The sequence below is a fragment of the Felis catus genome, chromosome D3, assembly GCF_018350175.1.
Source record: "Felis catus isolate Fca126 chromosome D3, F.catus_Fca126_mat1.0, whole genome shotgun sequence".
NCBI classification, from domain to species: domain Eukaryota; kingdom Metazoa; phylum Chordata; class Mammalia; order Carnivora; family Felidae; genus Felis; species Felis catus.
Genome location: NC_058379.1, coordinates 74,098,350 through 74,122,000, shown reverse-complemented (window position 1 = coordinate 74,122,000; position 23,651 = coordinate 74,098,350). Strand labels below are relative to the sequence as shown.

Below are 23,651 nucleotides of genomic sequence, written 5' to 3'. Positions count from 1 at the left end.
TTTTCAGAGTGTGGTAGAAGTCAGGGAAGGCAGCATGTCTGTATAACAAGAAGAGAAGATTTCTCTTCTGATGTTAGTGATACTTCCCTGACAAACAGTATGGATTAATAGGATACATCTGTAGACTTTTGAAAATATTTGGCATATACTCACTCATTCTGAAATGCAGGAAATAAAGAAATATTACATTGCCTGTATCTCAAAGAACAAACAGAGCTAATTAAATAATTGGTAAATAGGGAACACATAGCCTGACACATGTTTGAGATTACACACATGATTCTGTAGAAAATGACTATAAGCAATACTAATGCCGTAAGAATGGGGTTCAAGCACTAACACATGGACATCACATTTTTCAAGTTTTCTTGGTAAAAAAGTGCAAGGCAAAGCAATCTTTTCATAAATGGCGTTGATGTCTTAGGAAGCTAGCTGCTTTTTCAGTTCAGATCATGGCCCCACTTCTGAGTTTCACGTTATAATGTGTCTTCCTGGAAGTCAGTCAATGTCCTGACCTGCCCCTAGAGCAACAAAATGCACGTGGTGTGAGATGTAAGCTCAGAACCCTCAGAAGGGAGCCCCCTGGAGTCACCTTGCCCCTTTTGCCCCTGGTTCTGTCCTCTGCATTTCAAAAATGGAAGATGCTTGCCATGGTTTCAGATGGCTTGTGTTTGACTTGGTAGAGTGATCGTTGTTTCTTGGTTTTTTTTCTTTTGCCCTTAAATGCCCAATATCATTTTTTAAGAAATACTTAAGAAAGACAAAATTTACCCAGATTATAATGACAGGATTTTTTTTTTAATGACACATTCATCCGTAGATTTTCGAGTGAATTGTAGTTTATTTTACTTGTGGCATATAGTCCACTACTTTCTTCTGAAGCCTTGCCAACAAACTCTGGAGATTATTTAGACATTTGTGAATTAGAAGGGCCTATTAAGCTCCTGGAATTATATGAATATAATGTATGGGACACAGCATGGACTCTTAGTAATTCAACTGGTACAGTCCCCAGTTAGAGAGGAGCTGAATCCAGAGTCTTCCACAGTTACCACCATCAGTGCCTTTTAACCTTGTTCCTAAAACTCTTTGGATGTAATGCTGCTGGGTGTATATCAGAAGCAGTCCAGTCCAGTGCCTCTTCACGTGAGCATGCACGCAGAGGAAGTGTAGTAAGTTATTAGATACCAGCTTGTAGAGGATAGAAATCTCTAAGAACAGCAGCCTTATATATTTTACTGTTTACATATTTCCTTCTTACCTACAATGTCTAATACCCCTTCTTGATCTAAAGGTTTGAGAGCACTGCCTGTTCTAACACAGTCCTCTAGACTCCTCAAGGACAAGAGTGCTCCAGCTGCCCACTGGGAAATACCATTTGTATACATTCCCAGGGTGTGACCCCTGGTTGTTAGAGGCTACACACACTCTCTTCCCCTCGGAGGGAATTGGGCATAAAACTAACATAATGGTTATAATAACTATTATTGTTTCATTAGTCTTTAACTGGCCTGCTTTCTAATGCATGGTACTTCCCATGTTTTTAAACCTCAAACCAAACAGTGTTGAAGGAACAGACTACCAAGATTGATTTAATGCAACATATGCTAAAGATTACCCTGGAATATCTATCTGGTTCATGAAATTAATCTGGCTTACAACGTTCACTCCTAATGACATGTTTGTATGACATGATGCATTTTAGTGTGTGGCTTTTCTAGTAGAAACAGTATGTCCATTTCCCCTTGAGGACTTGGTTTCACAGTAATTTTATTATTAGAGTAGTCACATAATATTCACTTTGTCTTTTGTAAGAATCTTGAGCCTTCAAATACAGTTGGGTGATGAACAGGCACAGAGCATAAGAGTAATATGGATTTTATCCAGCAGTGACATGGCATCTTAGTTACAAAGACCACCAACGGAGAACAATAAACTAGTTTGATTTAAGTCTTCTCGTCCATTTCCTGCACATGGTCATGGGGCCCAATTCCTCCCCCTTGGATTCCTAGGAATCCCTCCTGCTAAAAATTAGTGCATTATAGCCTCTATTTGAGTCTTTATTCATGTGTAGGAAGAGTGCTAGAAAAGCTCCTTCTCTTGTCACCTTACAGAGAGGAGCTCATGGCACTGTGTGCTGCTTCTAATAGTTTAAGAACACGAGGGTCATTTAGACACAGTTCAGAAAATCCTAAATTTTAAAGCTGTCATTATCTTCCAGACAAATACACTATGAATTGCACTTCTTATTCCTTTTGTATCTTCACGATGTTTCCAGCCTGAGGTTATGGGTGTGCAATAAAGGGATGACACATTGTTCCAAATTTTGATTTTCAGGGGCCAGTGCCCACTCATCCTGGTGTTTTGATTAGGGTGTGTTCTAATAGGAATTGCCATTTCCACAAAGCTGAGATTGAGACCAAGGTCTCACATGAAACCAAAGATACCAGACCCTTCTTTCTGCTCCAACTTCTAGCCAGCAACAGCACCTGTGTTCAAGCCATCTGAATAATGCTTTGGGGGCTGGCAGTCTCAAATCCTCCTACAAAATTGCAGTTCCTTTTAATAGCTGCTCATCTTCCATTCCTATTTACCTTACCACTTTAGAGACTGATTTGGTTTTGTTTTTGTTTTTTTGCTTGAGCAAGAGAAATTGATTAGAGCTAAAATATCAAGAAATCAATCCAGGCTTCGCCTAGTAGGAACAGTAGTTTTTATCTCTGTTCCTTTATATGAGAATTTTGGTAATTTCTAACACTATGAGTTGACAAAAACTTGGGCCTGGAACAGTAATTGAGCCCCGTCACATTAAAGCCATAAAAGTGGACTTGATGAGCACAAAGTTTAATTAGAAGTATGTTTAGCCAAACATGACCTATTATTACTCAGTATAAAAAAGATTATGCCATTTGAGAATTTAAATTCACTTTCTGTTTATCTGTGCCTTTTGACCTATCAGTCACACAAAAAGAGAAATCTTTAAGAGAAGGGCCCACGTAGCTTAACATGTTCAGGGGCTCGAAAATGTGTCTTCTCCAGCGTTTCCTGGAACAGAACAAAAGGCATTCCAACTGAAAGGGCAAATTGGCCCCAGTAAACTGCTTTGAAATTTAAGCCCTTAGGACTGGCCCTCCAGCTGCTACAAGGTAGAATGGCTTCATGTGAAAAACATAGTCTGTTCTCACCAGTGCCTCCGCGAGTAGCTTTGTAGTTTTCTGAAACATTTTCATGACAACATGAGCTAAGAAGTTGATGCTAGTTTTTATTCTAGTTCCTGAGTCCTAGTATCTCCCTCTATAAAACAGGCACTAATAGAAAGTTTAGTTAGAAAGTTGTAGTACAAAAAGTAATCCTACTGATATATCTTATCTCTTCTAAAGTGTGATTTTACACTTGTATAACATTTATGTTCCTAAAACACTTCCATGAGTTTTCATGAAAATATATTTTGAAAAGTTTGTCCTTCTCATTTTAAAGTTGTTCAAAGGAAGAATTAATCTTTTCAAAGCTACGACTGTAGCAAAGTTCATTTGTACTTGAAACGGTATCTTGTCTCTTTTGATTTAGGGGGTTTTTTTGTTAGATAATACAATTTTTTCTAGTGTGGCTCTGAAATTCCATTTCACAAAGATCTGTTTTCTAATCAAGCAGATCACAAATTAGTTTGACTGATAAATCTAATTTTTAGGTATATTTGATAATACTGCTTGTAGGAAAAAAAATGTATATACTTGCCCCCAAATACCATCAATAATACATGCTGAAAAGATGTTAGTGCTCTCTGTGTTTTCAAAATCTTTTTTGTTTTCTCTTTAGAATTGTCTTTTGTTTTTAAAGAACTCCTCAATGCAGAAATTTTCATTTTCACAGGAGATATAATTTCAGTTATCTCTTACATTTAAGTATTTTTAATATTATTGACATCCGTGAGTTCCTTCCACCAGCTCAATTGTATGTCTGACCGTCATTTCAAAGATGCACTTCAACCCATAATCCTTAGTGCTAATAACCAATATACTTTTTATATTATGAATTTGTGATATAAAAAAGAATAGTTTTGTTTTGTCATAAAGTGGTTGTGTTCTTTTTTATCACCTACCAATTTTCTTTCAGTTTTAGTAATTAACGAATGTATCTGGGTGTGGGTTTTGTTAACCAAATCAAGCACACATCAAAAGATTATCCAACTGACATACCCAACATATAAATATATAAAAATAGCAAGCATAATTTAACTATGCTAAGCAGAAGTCAGGAGAATGAAATTATAACCTAGAGAAGCAGAGAATTCAACCACTTGAGATCTGACCCGACTACTGCATTTTACAGATCTGGAAGCAGATGACACATTTGTCAGCAAAGTGTGCTTTCTTGGGTCAAGGTTATGCCTGGGAATTTTTCTTTTTTTTTTTCAATTATGTTGTATGCAGTGAAGTTCTGCTTGGATTAATCAGTTGACTTAAGATTTCCTTTTCTTATTTCACAGAATAGTGAAACCAGGTCCTTGGGTTTAATAGGTTTTATTTAAATACTATGTCTATTTGCTAATGTTGAGGCCTTAATAAATGTAATATGCCAAATGTTGTAGGTGTTGTATTAACACTGTTAAATAGAGCTGACTTTGAATCACATGCTTTGAATCTGCATCTTTTTAGTAACGGTACTTGGTTCAGAATCTCTTTTATGGTTAAAAATACCAGTGTTAAAAGATGACAGATAATTTTCTGAATATGTAGACTTATTTTGTCCCTGGAATTTGAGACCTTTATTGATTTTTAGTTCAGGGTTTTATAATGTAAACACAGACCTGAGTATGTGGAGAATATGTATTATTTAAAATATTAAAAATATTTTCTCTCCTAGGAAGCCAGGCTTGTTGTAGACTTCCTGTTTTATTTTGCTGAGAGGAGGACCTTGTTTTACTGTGTATCAGTTTTTTTAAAAAAATGGAAAGGAGACATAAATTCTTTGTGAAGACAATTCTACTGACTGTATGAAATACAGAGAAAAGGCAAACTTTGAGGGCTTCAGAGACCTGAGTACTGCATACTTCTTAGCAATGAACTTCAGGTGCTACCTACCATTCAGCACTAACTACTCGTAGGCAACAAGGGGGCCAAGTAATAGCAACTGAAACACTTCATCTTTAAACCAAAGTGTCAGGTTTATATTTTATCTGTAAAAAAAAGTAACATGAATGTATTTGACATCTACCTCAGCAAACAAATTAATGCTAATTAAAGATTAATGTGTTATAATTAGCATTAAAAATGCAATTAGATTGTGAGTAAATGGACCAGGAATAGAAAATTGTTAGACGTCTCACTGCCTGGTTTTTCATATTCTGCCTTTTGTTTTTGCAGCAAATAGAGGAAGCGGGGCAGCAGGCAGCTCCCAGACTGGAGATGCTCTGGGGAAAGCACTTGCTTCGGTGAGGAAATATTGACTTTGGACTTCATATGTACCATTGTGGAAGGGTGAACTTTAAGCAGAAGTGGACATTTGGAATTGTAGAAAATGAATGGCAAATAGCTTAGATTTCTGGAAATGCTAGCCTTCTTGCAGAATGATTATTGGAAAATTTGAGAAGAGAGTTCTGAAGCTTCCAGCGAATGGCTGACCCCTCCAGCCTGTCTCCTCACAATGGCGTTAAGCAGTCCTCAGTTATGGATTTGCAGATATTCTCAGGGCCTTGTGGTGTATAGATTGTCTATCTTGATTTCTTATTTTTCTCTAAAATCATATGGGGCTCATTGACCAGCTAAGACAGACTTTGCAGGGGGCAGTTCTAAAACCCTTTGGAAAAGGCACTTACTAAAAAAAAAAAAAAAAAAACAATGGCCGTAACTCCATAACTTAGGTCTGTGAGAAATTGTCATGTAATCGGCACTTGGGGACTCGGCTTCTTTGCCTTGCCCGTCCATTGCGAGGAGCCTAGAGAATGGGACATTTCTTGCATGTTCACTAGTGACCAAGTAGCACCCCCTCGTTTGTCTGAGGGAGTATACCCGTATGGTCTTCAAAAGCTAAACATGGTCATTTGCCAATGTAAGTGGAGATTTGTTGCTCTAACTTGGTTTTTCCTTACCATTGGGAGCATAAAATAAATTTGATTTAGCATTGGGACCTAAGTAAAAGTTTATATTTAATCTGGGCATTCCTGTGCCTTGGCATCAAATGCCTTAATCACGATGGAGAAGAAATGAACGAAAATCATAAGGGATGATGCTGTCTAACCTATTTGATGGAGTAAGAAAGGGAGGTTTGGGGTGTTCGTGTGACCTACTCATGGCCACAGAGTGATGGTAGGACATGGGAGGGAAAGGACTAGAAGTACAGTCAGCTGAGCCTGTTCAGTTCTGTCCATACCGTCTTCCATGACCTCATAATCCTTATTTTGGAAAATTAAAGTAATTGCAAAAGTTTCCACTTGAGAATATTGGTGCTACAGTTGATTGTTACATGTGTTTTGTAAGTTGCAGTTTTTAGGTGACTGGAATGACACTTTGTCGTTGAAAGAATTGTTGACTCTTTATTCTTAATAAATGAGGGTTTGTTTGTTTTCTCCCCACTGTTTTAAGATCTATTCTCCAGATCACACTAACAACAGCTTTTCATCAAACCCTTCAACTCCCGTCGGCTCTCCTCCTTCTCTCTCAGGTACTGTATCTAAATCCAACCCCGCCACGGTACCGGTTTGCGAAAATGCTTTCCCTCTCATGCTTCCTGGCCTGGCAGGCGGAAACTCACTCCCTCCAAAAGCGCAACACATAACATTTCCGAACAGACAAATGGAAAGGAGTGGGAGAGAGAGAGAGACTGCCATATGAAAGTATAGCCATTTACATCCAAAAGTTTTCTTAAAAATTAGATGTTTTTAGAATACACAGGCATACAGAAAACTTACTTCTTAAACTGATCTTAGCTCTGTAGAAGATGTTCAACAGAATAACCTACTCCCAACAAGTCATCTCCGATGAGAAAGCCCAGTTAATACAGTCAGGAATATGAGTATAAATTATATAGTCATCAAATATAGACAGTTCAAAAGGATCATTTCCTATAGAAATTTTAGACTTTCCACATTCCCTTTTTAAAGCCCACGTCACTGGCATGTTTGAGGAAAACTATAATTTTGTAAATAAATTGGGAAGTAACTGTGTGGAGTAAAAGGAGATGTTTGCCTTTAAAATATAACAAATTAGCATGACCTATGGCATCAAATAATAAAATTACAAGTTGTTGAATTATGTTAATAAAGCATTTCACTTTTCAGAGTTCCAATTAAGAGGCTCATTGCCCTTCTAGTATAAATGCTTCCAGAAGGCCCTATCCGGTGCACGTCTCTGTTCTGTGGAAAGAGGGCATGTGGCTTCTAAAAAAAGCAAACCAACGAACAAACAAAAAACAAAAAAACCCTAAATTGCATCTATACCTGATTGAAACCCAACCTTACAGTATCTGTAGTGGAGTCACTCATCTAACTGTCGCCTCCTCGCCTCCTGGTATTCCCTGCCTACGGCACTCACGTGCCCATCCTAAAGACACTGGGTTCCTTGGTAAAGAATGGGAGGTTTCAGACTTCCCAGAGCTTGAATTCAGAGGTGATGGCCGTGGCTTAGGTAGCACCGAATGTCAGCCTTTTCCAAGCCTCCGTTCACACGGAGCGGGTGGTCACAGAATAGAGAGGGATAGCTGAACCTTTAGGTCCACCCGTCCAGACGGACAGAATTGAAACTGCAAGGAAACAGAGATGGTATTAAGAGGATAATGGAACAACCGTGAAACATTCCCTGTGGCAGGAAGGAAAGGGAAGTTTAGAATTATTATAGACCCCTGGGTCAGTATTATACTGGTAGGCTCTGGAGTCAATGTCCAGAGCGAGAGAAGAGCAGAGACAACATCTAGCCCAGTGAGGCAGGTGGTGAGGGAGCCTGAGCAGGGAGAACTCCAAGTTTCCTATTTCAAACAAAGCAGCTCTGATTTCATCTATTTTATAGTTTGGGGGAACAAAAAGAAAAACGTCCAGAGTCTAATAAGGCCTGAGCACGACTATTTTAGTCTGATGCTCTGATGTTACAGATGAGCCGACTAGGGCCCAGAACGGGTGTGGGATTTGCTGAGGCTGCAGGAGCAGCGGTACCAGAGCTCGGCGAGAATCCGCTGCTCACCGTTCTGCTGGTCCACTTCCAGAGAGGAAAGGAAAGCTGTGATGCGCAAATCGTTCCAGAAAACACCACAAATGCCCGAAACCTGAGCGGCATGCGGCGTGTGGAAGACACAGAGAAAAGGCCGCTTTGGGGTCCTGCTAATGCACCATGAAAGACCACATATTAGGAAGAAAGAACTTTATGAAGATGTAAATATGCGGATAAATTGCTATTTTCACACTGAAAATAGCTGGCTCTGTCCATATTCTGTCACTAAAAGTAATTGAACAAAATGTCCTACTTTTATTTAGCATAAAAATACACATACATGCACACCCAGAAATGACAGAAAGAAAGGAGTTTTAAAATGCTAACCATGTCAGGGCGTAAGATTACAGTGAGATCCTAGGTTTTTTTTTTCTTCCTTGAATTATTTCCTAGTTTCCACATGTAGCATGCATTATTTTAAATTGAAAAGTGGTTTTTATTTTGCAGGTTAGACATGTAATATTTACTGTAGCAGAAATAAAGTTCAGTGAATCACAAAACAATCATTTTCTTCAGAAGGAACTACCTACTTATTACTGTTGTTATATTGAATTCTTAAATTTCTGGTTTAGTGGATCACTGCCAACTAATCTTATTCCCTTAAAAAATTTGGAAGGCTTATCCTTCTTAAGGATCATTTTTAAAACCCGTAGCAGTGCTGTTTTGCATTGGTGAGAGAATTTTGGTTCCACAGACTGGCCTTGCATGAATGAAGGTGTAACAGAATCCCCCTTTGCATTCTTAAAAGTGGCTTGACCATGGTAGTGACCTCTTCTCTTCACTACCATCTGTGAACCATTGGTAGGAACCATTGTCTAGCTAAAATTCAGAACCAGTTAAATGTGCCCTTTTAGGAAGAAGCCTGAGAGAATTCTGAGTTGAAAACGTTTTCCTTGTCCCGGAATTCTTGTATGGGAAGTTTACATGTATTTACCTTATTGTACAAATGAAAACTCAGCATCGCTGTTTCTAAAAGGACTGTTAAAATGTCTGCGAGATTGTTTTCAGATTATGTAGATTTCACTGTAACCTCCATTTTAATACCAGCAGGCACAGCTGTTTGGTCCAGAAATGGAGGACAGGCCTCATCATCTCCTAATTATGAAGGACCCTTACACTCTTTGGTAAGTCTCTTCTAATCTCTCCTCTAGCCACTTCGTATACCACGTTTCTCTTTTTGCGTCTAGTTGACTCTCTAGGGTTCTTATTTCACTAGCGGGGAACTTTAGACTAATGTTAAGCACACACGTTTGGTTAGAGCCAGAGTCATTAGACTATATATATATATACTTGTTGCTGTTTGTAGATTGTAACCCAGATGCTGTAAGCCCTAGGGCTCCAAATACCTAGGGCCAGGTAAGAGATTAAAAATCCTGGAGAGAGAGTGGCATCCGTCTGTCTTTGGGAAAGATCCTTGTCAACGATTAAATCACTTTACTGATAGGAGAGTGCTGGAGTCACGCCGAGCTGCGTGGCTGGAACACTTGAAGATCAGGAGACCTCTGCCCTACTTTCCAGAGTGGCAGGCTTGTAAGGGCTTTCCTCTCCACCTCTGAATAAGAAGTCTACCATCTGTTTCCATGTTCGCTTTGGTTCTAGAAATCGACTCATGTCATTAAATGTCTGCTCTTCCGTTAGGGAGTAGCTGAAAATTTCCATGAGTGCAATTAATATTATAAGTACTCATCCCATGATGATTTGTTATCTGACACTGTAGTCTTTCTCAAGTCATGGTGGATGTGGCTGAAAATGTGCATGAAATAACATTGCTCTGGGCGGTATTTGGTCGCTGTATGAATCAAATGGGGAGAGGTAGCAGCAAGGAGCTCTTCAGCCCTTCAAGGATGGTTTTCCCTTTTTTCATCCATATTTTGAGATAGAACACGGAAGAGGCATTGATTGGTTGATATCTGCCTAACTTAATGTGTTGGCAGCAGGCCAGAATTTCCTTTCTTCTCTTTTGGCTTACTGTTTAAATTAAGGAAAATCTAAAAATGGAAATACAAAGGTGGATTTCCCCCTTGGTTGTGGTCTTCTTTGCTGTAGTGTGGAATCATTCAGCCATGCATTTTGGCCAATAAAGGCAGGCACAGGGCAGGACAAACGTATGCACTACCTGCTTAGCCTACATTAATTAATTAACCCGCAGCCCACTTCCAGAGAGCCCATAGTAGTTTTAAGTGTTTACCTCCATCAGTTATTCTCTGGGACCCAGCTGTCAAAACTAGGTTATGTGCCACTGTATAGGCACATACATGATGTCTAGGTTTGTAGTTACGAACTATGGGTTTAGTCCTCTGAATTCTCAACACTCACGAGGGGATTCACAAGGAGAAACTGCTCTCCCCACAAGGAAGCTGTGAGCCAGAAAGGATGATAGGCACGTGTATTACTTCCTTTCATGCTCACATTTACATGTGGAAGTATGTATTACCGTTCTCATTTTTATAAATTATGAAGTATAGACTCAAAGAGGTTTAGTACCTTGTCAAAGATTTCATAAGTAGCAGCTAGGAGTTTACGGGAGGTCCCTTAACACCAAAGCCCACCAGATCAGAAATGCTCTGTACCGTAGACTAACTGTGTTAGACACACATTCCTTCTGTCAGTATAAAATAATTAGAAATTGTTTTTCTCATGCAGTGGAGCTGGTACATCTGTTGGCACAGCCCAGTGGAAGTCAGAGTAGACTGTAGCATGATCCAGTACAAAGCAGCACTAGATTTGAAGTCCAAAGACTTAGATTCAACCCTTCACTATACCATTTCCCAGCATCGTGACACTGAGTAGTTAATAATTAATTTCTCTGAGCCTCATTTGCACATGTGTATAGAAGGGATAATCCTTCCCTGCTTGCCTTACACATGGAGAACGAAGAGCCAGTGAGATGGCATATTTTAAAACACACACTGGAAAGTGACAAGCAGGTGTTTATTTGATATCATTATTGATCATACCAAAAAAAGTTCATACACATCTACATGTCCTTTTTCCTCACAAACTCTATAGTATCGACCTTTCCTAGTTGCAGAAAACTAGGATCTTAGTGGCTGGGATGAAAAAAAAAAGTTACTTGGTTTTGAATTCTATAATTTAGTTGTATAAGGTGAATTTTATACAGAGCAAGGGCTTTGAAATCAATTAGAAGCCCCTGGTAAGCAGTTAATTCACATCTTTGTGATTCTTCAGTCGTGAAATCTCATACCACTTTGGTGGACAACATTTTTTTAATGTTTGTTCTATATCCATTTTGAGTTCCTACTCTCCTCTACACACACACAAGCTGGTGATAATAGATAGAAAACAAGACACACTGGTAAAAATAGGTAGTACTCAATAAGAAATTATAGTCTGTATGCATTTACCTGTCTCTGACTTGATATGTAGCCCTGTATCATTTGCTATAGGGGAGATGAAGGAAATATGCATCCAAGAAGATCATTTAATTGGGAAACTATAAATGCATCATCTTTTCATTGTTAAGTTTTTGAAATCCTTAACCAATGCCTGCTACGATGTTTCTTACATTCTATAGACTTTTTTGTTCTAAAGTAAATCTAAATTCTCTTTCAAGCAAATGCAACCTAGTATAGCAGATATACATTGTAATGTCCCAGAAGATTACTTTGTTCACGACAAATAACACTATGATATACCATTAACATTTTCTACTAGTTTTCTAGGAAGGTCACCATCTACTATTGTTTTAATGAAATAAATTTCATTGGAAACATATATTCAAAACCTCAAAGGATGGTTTGTGTCAACTCAAGTTTTGTTTCTATAACCTCTGCATGCATTTCAGACTAAATCCAATTTCGCATTGTTTGTTAATCAACAGCAAAGCCGAATTGAAGATCGCTTAGAAAGACTGGATGATGCCATTCACGTTCTCCGGAATCATGCAGTGGGCCCATCCACAGCTATGCCTGGTGGTCATGGGGACATGCATGGAATCATTGGACCTTCTCATAATGGAGCAATGGGTGGTCTGGGCTCAGGGTATGGAACCGGTCTTCTTTCAGCCAACAGACATTCACTCATGGTAAGTGATGGCATTTGTAGACTCTTTAATTACTGATCCTAACAGAATTAGAATTTCAAGTATAAATACTACTACTGCTGTTTTGTTCTTTTTTAAACAGCTTTATTGAGATATAATTCACTTCAATGTAATTCACCCATTTAAAGTGTACAGTTCCATGTGTTTTATTTAGTATGTTCACAGGGTCATCACCGGTCTAATTTTAGAATGTTTTACCTCCTGAAAAAAGCAAAAGAAATCCCCATTAGTTGTCACTCTCTATTCTTCCCTCTCCCTGGACCCTAGCAACATTAATGTACTTTCTGTCTGTATAATTTGCCTATCTTAGATCTTTCCTATCACTGGAATCATACAATACGTGATGGTCTTTTCTAACTGGCTTCTTCCAGTTAGTGTAATGTTTTCAAGGTTTATACATATTTCATCCTGTATCAGAGCATCATTCATTTTTATTGCCAAACAGTATTCCATTGGATAGGTGTACATTATATTTATCCATTTATCAGGTGATTCATATTTGGGTCCTTTCCAGTCTTGGCTATTATGAATAATGCTCCTGTGAGTACAAGTTTTTGTGTGACGTGTGTCTTCATGTCACCTGAATATATACCTAGGTGGACATTTCTGGGTCATTGCTGGTGTTTTAAATTCTTCATCTTAGAACGCATCTAAAGGACCCACTTTTGTACATGTTACATTGTTGGCATTTCAGATATGGAACAGGTTGAAATTTTTTATTATTATTGAAGAATCCAAATCGATGTCTTTTGATGCTGAGTATGGGAGGCAGAAATATCTGGTATGTTTATTGGTCTAAATATATGGTGTGAGACTGTATAATTCAAGATATAGTAGTTTTATTAATCACTACCCGTTTATGAATAGGTGTGTATTTAAATAATATTTAAGTAGATTTGTCTATATTACAACTGGAATTTCAATTCGGCCCATTGCTTTTGAAAAGGATTTGGGAGTGCACCCTTTTTATTTAGGTGATTATGAAAATTCAGAATCTTCTTAACAAAATATTAAGTGATGACAGTAAGGTGACCGAATGGGTGGAGAATTAATCACTAGTGATTCTATGTAATTTTGCTTCTTATAAACTCCTGCCTGATCAACAAACACCTTAGTGTCCTGTTTTGTACCTTGTAGGCTCTTTAAAAAGTTGCTTGGATGAAGGTCTGTCTTCTGCTACCACTGTAGCATCTCTTGTTTACTGATGCTTCCAAGAGGAGAACACAAAATAAGCACAGGTTATTCTGAGGCTCTTTCAGTTCTCGCTCAATAGGATTCTTCTGTCCTCCTTTCAGTTTCTCTTAATAAAAGAGTAGGATTGAGAGTACCATCCTGAGCAGTATATTATGGAAACCTGCAACCAATTTGAAACCAAAAATACTGGTTTATAAATAGAAGCAATGAACTCACTTCTAAAACGTGGAAAGATATTTTTGAATGCCAAAGCTGAATCTTTTTTTTTCTCTTTTGCTTTTCCTTGACCTCTATCCTAAAAATTCATCATTGAGTAAAAATTGTTTGTCTATTCATGGCAGTTGCTAAGAGTTTACAAAAGGAAAATCTAGATTTTAATTTAGCTTGGCCTCAGGTAATGTGTTAAATACACTTGGGATGCATATAATATGAGGTTTTAGTTTGTACAGCTCTTTTCTTTTTAAACTACAATGTTTAAACAATACTGCTTTTAATTAAGAAATCTGGCTTTATTAAAAGCCAGATCTGTGACTTATAACCATTTCTCTATATCTGCTCTCAATCAAGAGAAAAATAGTTTAATTTCTGTAGCTGTGTTCGTTTTGCATATGTTAAATGCATGCAATGTGCACCCAGGGCATTGCTTCAGAGACAATTTTTTCCATAAATATGTAAAGTTTGCTCTTAAATACCAGATGTAGGTTAAGTGGTTCTTTAAAATAATAAACTATACTTTTTGGAACTATTTGACCTTTGAGTTGCCTCCCCCTTGAGTCTGATTCAAAGGTGGGATAGGAGGAAGGGACTGGAGTCAACTTTGGAGATGGGAAGTTGGACTGACCTGGGGGAGGGGAAAGGGAGAGACTCGAGCAGAGCAACAGAAGGAGGGAAATAATCGGCCAATATTACACAGAAACGTTTTTGATTTGATTTTGAAAAAAAAAAAAAAAAAGCTATGCAGAAGCAATAAAGCTGCTAGTTTTGCTGATGAGGAAAAGTTCCTGTTCACTCATCTGAAGACGTTTATAATTCAGTCAAGGATGCCCGCAGAGCCAACCAGGTAGTAGACAAACTCCAAAGATGTGGCATGGGGATGTCCTGCTGCCCTTTAAACCACGAGAGGTTTTGCAGTCTTTCTCTTTTCTTCTCAAAAACATCCAGCAGGTCCACAGAGTCTGAGCTTCCCAGCCTGAAACCCTAACGTGTGTGAAAGAGATCAGATTGTCATTTCTTTCCTCGCGCAAACTGGTATGAATTTTCAAACAAAAACATAAGAACAAAGGAAATAGTTTTTGAATTTAGTCAGTCTGAAGTTAGCCTTTGACCATTTGATACATTCCACAATAAAAAGGAAGTTGAAGGGGAAGACAAAAAAAAAAAAAAAAACCCACTCCCCCCCCTCCGCCCCACCCCCGAACAACAACAACAAAAAAAAAATTCAAGGAGGATACTGGTAATGTTTTCCACATTTGAATTTTAATACATGAAACAGGCTATAAAACCGTGGCCAGCTGCAGTAAATAAAGTAGCAGTGGGAGGTAGACACCGGAAACTTCAGCGCAGAGGACACTGGTGGGCGTTTCTTTCCAGATACACTCACCTTCGTTCGTTGTTCTGGAGTAGAAGCCAGTTGTAGTAACTTAAGACCCGTCCCAGGGCTAGTTCTGTTCTGAGCAAATCTCCTTTATGAGTCTCCTCAATAATTCCTTCTGATTAAAGAACAGACAGCTTTGAATCCTCTTGACCTCCATCCTCTTGCTTCCTCTCTCCCCGCCTTCCGAAAATCAAAACAAAATGGCTTGATAACTTGGAAGATGATAGAAGCGTTTCTCTCTGCAGCAGCTTGAAATCGTGGTGGGGAAAACTGTGGTTCTGCCTCGGCTATTATGTTATCTCATTTAATTGCTAACATATTGTACTTAGCTTTTGATTCATAAAATGTTTTCCTTGGAGTTCTGGAGTAGGTCTTCAGTGATTTACTAAGTATTAGTATAATGAAAGGGTTTTTTTTTTTTTTTTTCACAGCAGCATGGCTTATAATGCTAGCGTGAATGTTGTATCCTTGCAGGCTTTCTAGATGATATTTGGCCATGCTCTTCCCTGCCCCAAAACCTTCACTGGCCTCCCGTTATCTACAAAATAAAGACCAGTCTCTTAAGCCGGTTTGTTAAGCGCCGTTACCGTTGACCGAAAGCCTTAGGTGTACCGTGCCAATATGCAGCAATTCTTCAGCAGGACCAGTCTGTGCATTTTACCAGAACGTGCTGTGTACATTCTCATTAGGTAGTTCTCTTATGTCTGTCGGGCTTAGCCTGCTCTACCCACATTTCTCTGTCCATCTCATTCCCCACCACTCTCAAAGCTCTGACTCAAATTCTGCTTCTTCCAGGAAGCCTTCCCTTGCTGCAGCCACTTATGATAGTCCATTTTCTTTTCTACTTTCCAGAGCTCTGTGAGTCATACTGCTGGCTAGATATTTCTCTCACCCAGTCATGTAAGCCATTCAGGCGTGGCTTTTGCCTTACCACCTAGATTATAAATTCCTTGAGTACCATGTATTACATTTTTGTACCCCCCCCCCAGCAAATAAATCTTCAAAGTGGGGAGAAAGGAAACTACTGTTTTCTGACTGCCTCACAAGTTGCCAGCCCCTCCGCCAGATGCTCCAGAAACATTATCTCAGGCAGTCTTCCCAGGAGCCCTTTGAGGATGATAATGACGTCCATCTTAGGAGTTGGTCACATGGGCCTTAGAAGGCTTGAGGAGGCTGAACTCGTGAAGCCAGCTTGAAACTCGGATACAATGCCTCCACCTTCCCTGTTCTTTGTTTACTACCTATAGCTATAGGTGCCCCTCTTCAGAACTAATTTTAGGGTGGTGAGAGCTTGGGACTTTCAAATCGTGATAAATGTTCCTTGATGAAAGAATGCCCAGGTACCTTGTGGCCAAGTTCCCAGAAGCTCTTTACCCAAATGCAGAGGTAAAGAATTTTTCCTCCATTGCGGTATGTTAGATTAAAACCCACATCGCCTAACACTTATTCTTAAATCAGCATGTCTGTGCTAAGTGGCAGGAGGTGTAGTGAGCTCCCCTTACTAGGGTCATGAAGAAGTAAATTTTAAAGTATTTTTCTTTCTCAAACCGCCCACGTTTTTTCTGACAAAATCAAAGCAGAAATCTCTGAATGTGAGAGAATGAAGAAACAGGTGGGTTTGTCACTAAGCTCATTAGACACGGTTACCCAGATATAACCCCCCTGTGCTTCAGATACCTCCATGGTTAATCCTGATGTTAAATCGTTAGGTTTTTGTAAATTATTGAAATGGCAGTTTTTCAAATATAGTTCTCTCCAGTATTCATTCGTTCTTCAGATCCACAGATGAGACCTGAAAGAAAGCCTTTCCAATGACCTAATCTCCTCTTTTAACTGATTAAGAACAAAACCCACATCAAAAATGTCTTCATGTGACTTTGTATGTGCTTCTGATTACTTGTCAGTAGAGTCAGGAACAAAGGGATCATTTAGCTAAAAAATCTCCTCTGCTATTAATATATAATGTTACTGTGATTTCCAGATCCTTTTTGCTTAAAGTCCATTTATTCATTTCTAAAAATATTTATCAGGTGGTTACCAAATACCAGGCTCTGTGGTACCACGTGGTCTCTGCTCTCAAGGGGTTCATAGTTTAGTAGAAAAGGACACATGTTTAAAACCAAATTGCTGTGGAGCCTGCTTGGGATTCTCTCTCTCTCTCCCTCTGTCTCTGCCCCTGCCCAGCTCACGCACACTTACTTTCTCTCTCTCTCTCTCTCTCTCTCTCTCTCTCTCTCTCCAAAATAAATAAACATTAAAAGACAAAAAACAAAACAAAACAAATAACCTTGCTGCAGCAATATACCAAGCCTCATCAGAGAGCAGAGACTCAGCTCTGTTACCTGGGAGGGAAGGATGCCATTGTCTCTTGGTAGATGAGTAGTGACCTAAGGACCTGTTTGCTCTAATTGACTTAGGGGTGGAGGAGTCCTGTAAAACTCCCCACCCACACCCATCCTCCGCAGCATCCCTGAGACCCTTTCCTAGAACCTCCAAGTGGGGTTGTGGCCTGCATTTCAGAAAACGCACATTTCAGATACAAGCCAATCCTAGATGAGTTTCCCACTTTACGTAACATTTTCATTTGGAGTTAAAAAATTTATCAGAAGAAAATTCACTGGGTGATAAAGCACCTTTTTTACTTAGCTGACCTTTGAACATACGAGAACTTCTACCATGTAGGGCTTCATGAGATAAAAACTGAACTTCGTTTTGCTTTCATAGTTCTTAAGAGAGTTAAGACCATTGAATTTTAGATTCTAAAAGCACCCCAGAAGTCTTTTAGCCCAAGGCCCTTATTTTACTGCTGAAGACTGAAGCCCAGAAAGGGGAAGTGACCCAGGCATGGACGCCCACTAGTTAATGGCCAAGCTAGGATAGAAACCAGACAAGCCAGCAAGGGGAGCTGCACCCTTTGTACTAAATACCACACTGCCATTGCGAACTTCCTCTCTAACCCAATACCATAGCAATTTCAAAACTGTGGCTGATACTACGAACCTTTTTGTTGCTGACTGAAACTAATGAAACCCAAGGAAAAACTATTTTTGTTTTATTGAAGTATAATTGACATATAATGTTATCTTATTAGTTTCAGGTATACAATGTATTGGTTCAGCCATCTTATACGTTACCCAATACTCAGCAGGATAGAAACCCAAGGCAATTCTTTATTTTTCTTTTTAATGTTTTTATTTTTGACACTGAGAGAGCGAGTGGGGGTGGGGGGTGGGCAGAGAGAGAGACGGAGACACAGAATCCAAAGCAGGCTTCAGGCTCTGAGCTGTCAGCACAGAGCCCGACACGGGGCTTGAACTCACGAGCTGTGAGCGAAAGTTGGACACTTAACCGACTAAGCCACCCAGGCACCCCCCGCAAGGCACTTCTTTAGTTGCTCCTTGGCTTCAAGCAGCAGAAGAGAGTAATGGGCAGGGATGTGTTATCTTGGGTAGCATTTACTGGGATGTAGTCATGAGAGTAGTAGAAGTCAGAAAATTATATTTCAGTGAAGGTATGACCCGTAGAGGCTTTGTCATCTTCAATCATGTTCCTCTTATATCTTCCCAGAATTTTGATTTCATAAAGTTTTATGTATATTTGAGCACATATTACATTTCTAAGCAATTGTTACCATAGGATATCAGGGATCTTCGGTATCCTCTCCATCCATATCCCCCTACAAATCCCTTGCCAAGCAGTCAACAGGCCTCTGTCAGCCCCTTCTTCCAAGGATAAGTAGCTCTAATTGACCACAAAGCCCATTTCGGTCAGATGTTGGAAGATTCTTCTTTATGTCCAACCCAAATTTACTTCTCTGCACAGTCCTTGTTTTTCTGTCCACTGAAGCTAAGTCAACCCAACAGCTACTTTAGAAACTTACAGTCATTTGAAAACTGTCTATTCAGTATTTTTTTCCCTCTAGGCTAGATATTTATATCTTCAAATATTCACCCCTCCCCCAAAAAAGTTTTGATTTTATGACTGTCCAGTGCATTCTCCCTAGTTGAAAAGGAATACTTTCTTTCTCAAGGACCTTTTAGCGTGTAGAATCTTAAACTGAACACAGTGCTCAAGGAGTCATCAGGGTGGACTAGGGTGGATCTATTACCAAACCCATTCAGTGTGTTGCATCTTCATTTAAAGGCCACCTAACAACACCCTTTCACCATTTTTGATGACTTTATCATCCTGCTGACAAATGTTGAACTTGTGATCAGCTGAAATCCATAAGCCACACATCTCTTAACTGTGGTACCAGTACAAAACTTCACACTCTGCCTTTGAATTTCATACTGCAGCCTTCAGTCTGTTTCCAGTGGAAAAGTCTTCTTTCGGTCCCCATTCAGTCACATATTCTGCCTGCCGTATTCTGCCAGGGTGCCATTAATGCCCTCATCAAAGCTACGAATAGAAGTGTTAACCAGGGGAGGACACAGAGAGCAGGCCTGAGTTTCAGTGCTACAGACATTCTCTGTACGCTTACACCGTCCCCTGCCTTAGGGCTTATATTTCAACCAGTTATGTCCAACTAATTTTACTCTCCTGCTGTCCGCCCTCTCTCATTTTGTCCATACCATTATCACAAGACACTAGGCATGCAGTGTTCCCATGAATGAGGAAATGAGGTCTGTCCGCAAAGACTTGTTCTTGGTGGAACCGAACTGAGTTTGAGAGGTCATCGCCTCTGTTTCAGAGCACTGCGAAACTATCTTTAATAGCCTGTTATAGAATTTCACTTAAGATCTTACTCATCTACACCATCTTTCCAGAACTACCCTGTAGAAACCAATATAGGTTTTTCTCTTTGATTAGGTAATTTGCCTACCTATAGTGTTTCACCGTGTCTCCTAATCTCCACAATTATCAAATATTTCTGAGAGCAGATTAGCAGTCTCAACTGAAAGGTTTTTTTTAATCTGTATCAATATTGTACTTTATTTTAAGAAAAAAGAAAAAAGAGAGAGAAGAAAAAGAAACTTAAAGAAATTCTCTTTATTTTTTAAAACTTTTCCTAGCTTTTTGAGATGTTATTGACATCAAACAAAGGTCAGTGTAAGGTATACAACTTGATGATTTAATGCACACATATATTGCAAAATGACTGCCACAGTAAGGTTAGTGAACACCTCCATCGTCTCACAATAATGACTTTTGTGTGTGTGCCTGGTGATAACTTTTAAGATCTACTCTTAATGACTTCCAAATATAAAATACAGTATTAATTACTGTCCCCATGCTGTGTATCACACCCCAGAATCTGTTTTTCTTAAAGCAAGAAGTTTGTACCCATTGACCAATATCTCCCCATTTTCCCCAGCTACCACCATTCTGCTCTTCTATTTCTTTGAATTTTTGGTAAAGATTCTACATACAACATATGAAAATATAACAGTATTTGTCTTTTTCTGTCTGACTTAAAGAATTCCCCTAACCATGGATTAGTTACAACAGTTTAAAAATCATTGAACTCACCATTTGATATTTCTGCATAAACACAAATGAAAGCCCAGAGGTTTTAAATACAACCATTAACAACCCCTGAGACGAGTAGTTAGGACATGATACGTGCCCAGATCTCACAGCAGGGAGTGCAAACTAGGTACAGCCCTTCTCCCCCTCTCCACCCCCGCCCCCGACCACACACACCCATACCTGTTTTACTCAAGTCAGGCCCCGTGACCTGGAAACAAGACAGTCAGTCTGCACTGGACCGTCAAACCCAAAAGATTCCCTTTCTCTGCTTCTAGGACAAAACAAGCCTAGTTCTCTAATTATTTTCCCCTAAAGTATGTGTTTAGCACCCTGGTGTCATGAACTTTTAGTAAATAAAAACAAAAACTTATTGTTTTCCTCACTTTTAAAATATAAAAGCATATTTAAAAGAGACTCTTTGGCGTTATCGTAGTTTTACTTGGCTTTCTTCTTAAATAATAGAGGAAAAACCAGGGAGATGCTTTTAATGACAGTCATTTTCGTATTTTTTATTGAACTTTTACTGGGGACAACGACACTGTGCTAAACTGTCCATAGTTTGGAAAAGGCATGACCCCTATATTTAAAAAAAAAAAAGAGTATTACCCTTATTTTTTTCTCGAGAAAGCAGATTTTCTGGGAGAAAGATAATATTATATATATTAGAAAATAAACAGATGTTCATTCCCTCATTCTGTGTCTTCTTTGCCTTAGATCCTTTGGGGGTTATGAAATGTGTGTAGAGTCTCTGATCCTCTGATCCTGTGGGCCTTTGACCTTGGGAGGGTGATAACACAAGTATGTGACCGACTGTAATACAAGGTGGAATTATGAAGTGACCAGAGAAGCAGCTCAGAGAAGGATGAACATAGCCCAGCCTTGGGAGACAGCTAAGAAAACCTTCCTGGAAAAGGTGTCATTGAGCTCATATTAGAAGTTTGCATCGGATTTCAGCAGTTAGGGACAGGCTAGGAAGGGCATTGCAGAGCAAGAGAATAAAATGATTAAAAACATATGCAGAAAATAAAGGATCTTATGTGCCCAGATTGCCTGATGAGACGGGCCCTTGCAGCACCAGCCAGGGCGCCCCGGGTGGAAAGCCCCTCCTCGAAGCCCGGCAACTCCAACCACTGGCTCAGATATTTCACATGAGAGTCCACAGGAAGAGCGAGTTTTCATGTATATTTTTTTACATCCAAATTAAATTAACTCATGGAATTTTCCACCCTTAGGAATTAAAGTAGCTGCTCATGAAGTAATTCAGTTATGTCATTCATACCAAAACAGAAAATACTGGAGCAACCTGGCACTGTTTAAAAGCCAAGACTAGGCCTTGGCCATTTTATATATTTTTTTCAAAATCTGTGGTCGTTGTGTTATTTTAACTTTTATTGTGGCTGTAAATTTTTCAAATCAAAAGTGTCTTAATTGCTTAGAAAATAGAAGTGTAAAATGGGTTCAAAATAAGGAAAGAATTTAGGCATAGCAGCTTTAGGAGTGAAAACCTAAAAAAAAATAAAATAAAAAGGCAAAAAATTTTAAAAAGCTTGAACGCTGCATTTCTGAAACACGAGGATTCTACCTAATTGGCTGACATTCACAGTTGTGCATAATTATAGCTTCCTCTATATCCATAAATCATCTTACAACTATAAAGTTGAGTTTAACCAAAAGATCTGTCCAATATTAGTTAAATGACATCTTTGGGGAAGCATTGTCCTGATACAATAGCCACATTCATTTTCAAGCAACTAATTGGACTTACTGTCAAAAACCAGGGTATTGCGTTTCCACATTTTAATTTTACATTTGCCTTCTCCCTGGCTTCTGCACATGGACGGGTCTCGTTTGGAGCTGCAAGTGTGTGAAAGTTATTGGGGAATGGTAGTCTCTGGGTAATGTTTCTGTGAGCTGCCCAAATTCTTCCCCCCGTAGTCTAGATGGGAAACAGCTGGGTTTTGTTTAAAAAGCTGTTTTGCGAAATGTCTGAATCTTGAGGTGTAGAACTGAGGTCACCAGTAAAGCAGGTGCTCAGGGACAAGTGAGAAAGACTGGAGGCTGGCTGGCCCTGTAACCTTCTGCGGGGTACTTCCTAGCAGAGGAAAAAGTGAAGTTGGCCCCTTTATTTAGTACACAAACAGATAGAAGCAAGTAATCGCATTAGTGATGCTATTAGGAAGGGAGTATCTTTGAACATAGCCAGCCCTTGAGTGAATAATTAGCTCAGTGTGAAAGGTACCAAAAGGGTTCTTTCCCTCGCAGGGCTTCAAATACAAAGGTCCAAGAGTTTAACTTCCTTTAGATGTTAGAACCACTTAAATTTCCTCTTTAAGTATACCCACAGTAAAAGAACTACAATTTCAAGTAAGCAGTACCATAACTGCGTATGTCCTCCAAGTCCATGGATACAATCTAAGGGAGGAAAGAAACCTGAATTGGCCAGACCAGTACCCGGGCAGTTTTGAAAACGGCAAAGTAAGAAACATGTGGAATCACTAAAGTCCAGTGCACGGCAGATATCCACCAGTCTGCAGATGAAAGGAAGCAACCTCCTCCCCTGAGAGCTGGGGGTTATTAGCAGCTGTTTATCCAGTCGGGAATAGAGATTAACATTGTAATTTTTTTTTTTTTTTAAGAACTAGAAGGGAATTTGTTTGGGAAGTTGGCTCTTCATATCAAGTCACTGTGCATTGCCAAAAAAAACTTCCTTTCTCAGAACTCATGTACGAGAGTTGAGCAATGTTAGGATTCTCTGAGAATCTCTGGATTACCAAAAGTCTATCTCCATTAAATAGAACAGAAAAGGACAGAGAAATGGATGGATGCCTGCCATTGACACATTCTCTTGAACTCTTCCAACGTGAAACAAGCTGGTTACCTGCCCCTAGCCTGCCCCTAACTGGGGGTGCTCTCCCCTACCCCCACATTCCCCACTGCCCCCCAACTTAATCTTTACCACTCTAAGGCATACCCAAATGGATTTTGTACATACCTACTTCTTGTCAAATGTCTTCTCAGGACATGTTGGGGAAGGAGCGTCGGTCTCAAAAAAACCAACCAAACAAACAAACAAAGAGTTGGATATTGGTATTTTTCCCCCTGATTTAATGCTACCTTTAATGTCATTTTC

General features: G+C 39.3%; 1 protein-coding gene across 32 annotated transcripts in view; it reads left to right on the top strand.

Moving 5' to 3' along the window:
• Positions 1 to 23,651, top strand: part of TCF4 (transcription factor 4) — a 352,018-nt gene that overhangs the window by 313,239 nt on the left and 15,128 nt on the right. For 24 of the 32 annotated variants that reach the window (XM_019815315.3, XM_019815321.3, XM_045042390.1 and 21 more), the window contains 4 exons: positions 5,364 to 5,431; positions 6,582 to 6,660; positions 9,246 to 9,322; positions 12,040 to 12,243. In XM_019815315.3, the coding sequence (XP_019670874.1) occupies positions 5,364 to 5,431; positions 6,582 to 6,660; positions 9,246 to 9,322; positions 12,040 to 12,243 (428 nt within the window). The remainder of the gene's footprint in view (positions 1 to 5,363; positions 5,432 to 6,581; positions 6,661 to 9,245; positions 9,323 to 12,039; positions 12,244 to 23,651) is intronic. The other 8 variants (XM_006938934.5, XM_023242026.2, XM_045042393.1 and 5 more) reach the window with 1 other exon arrangement.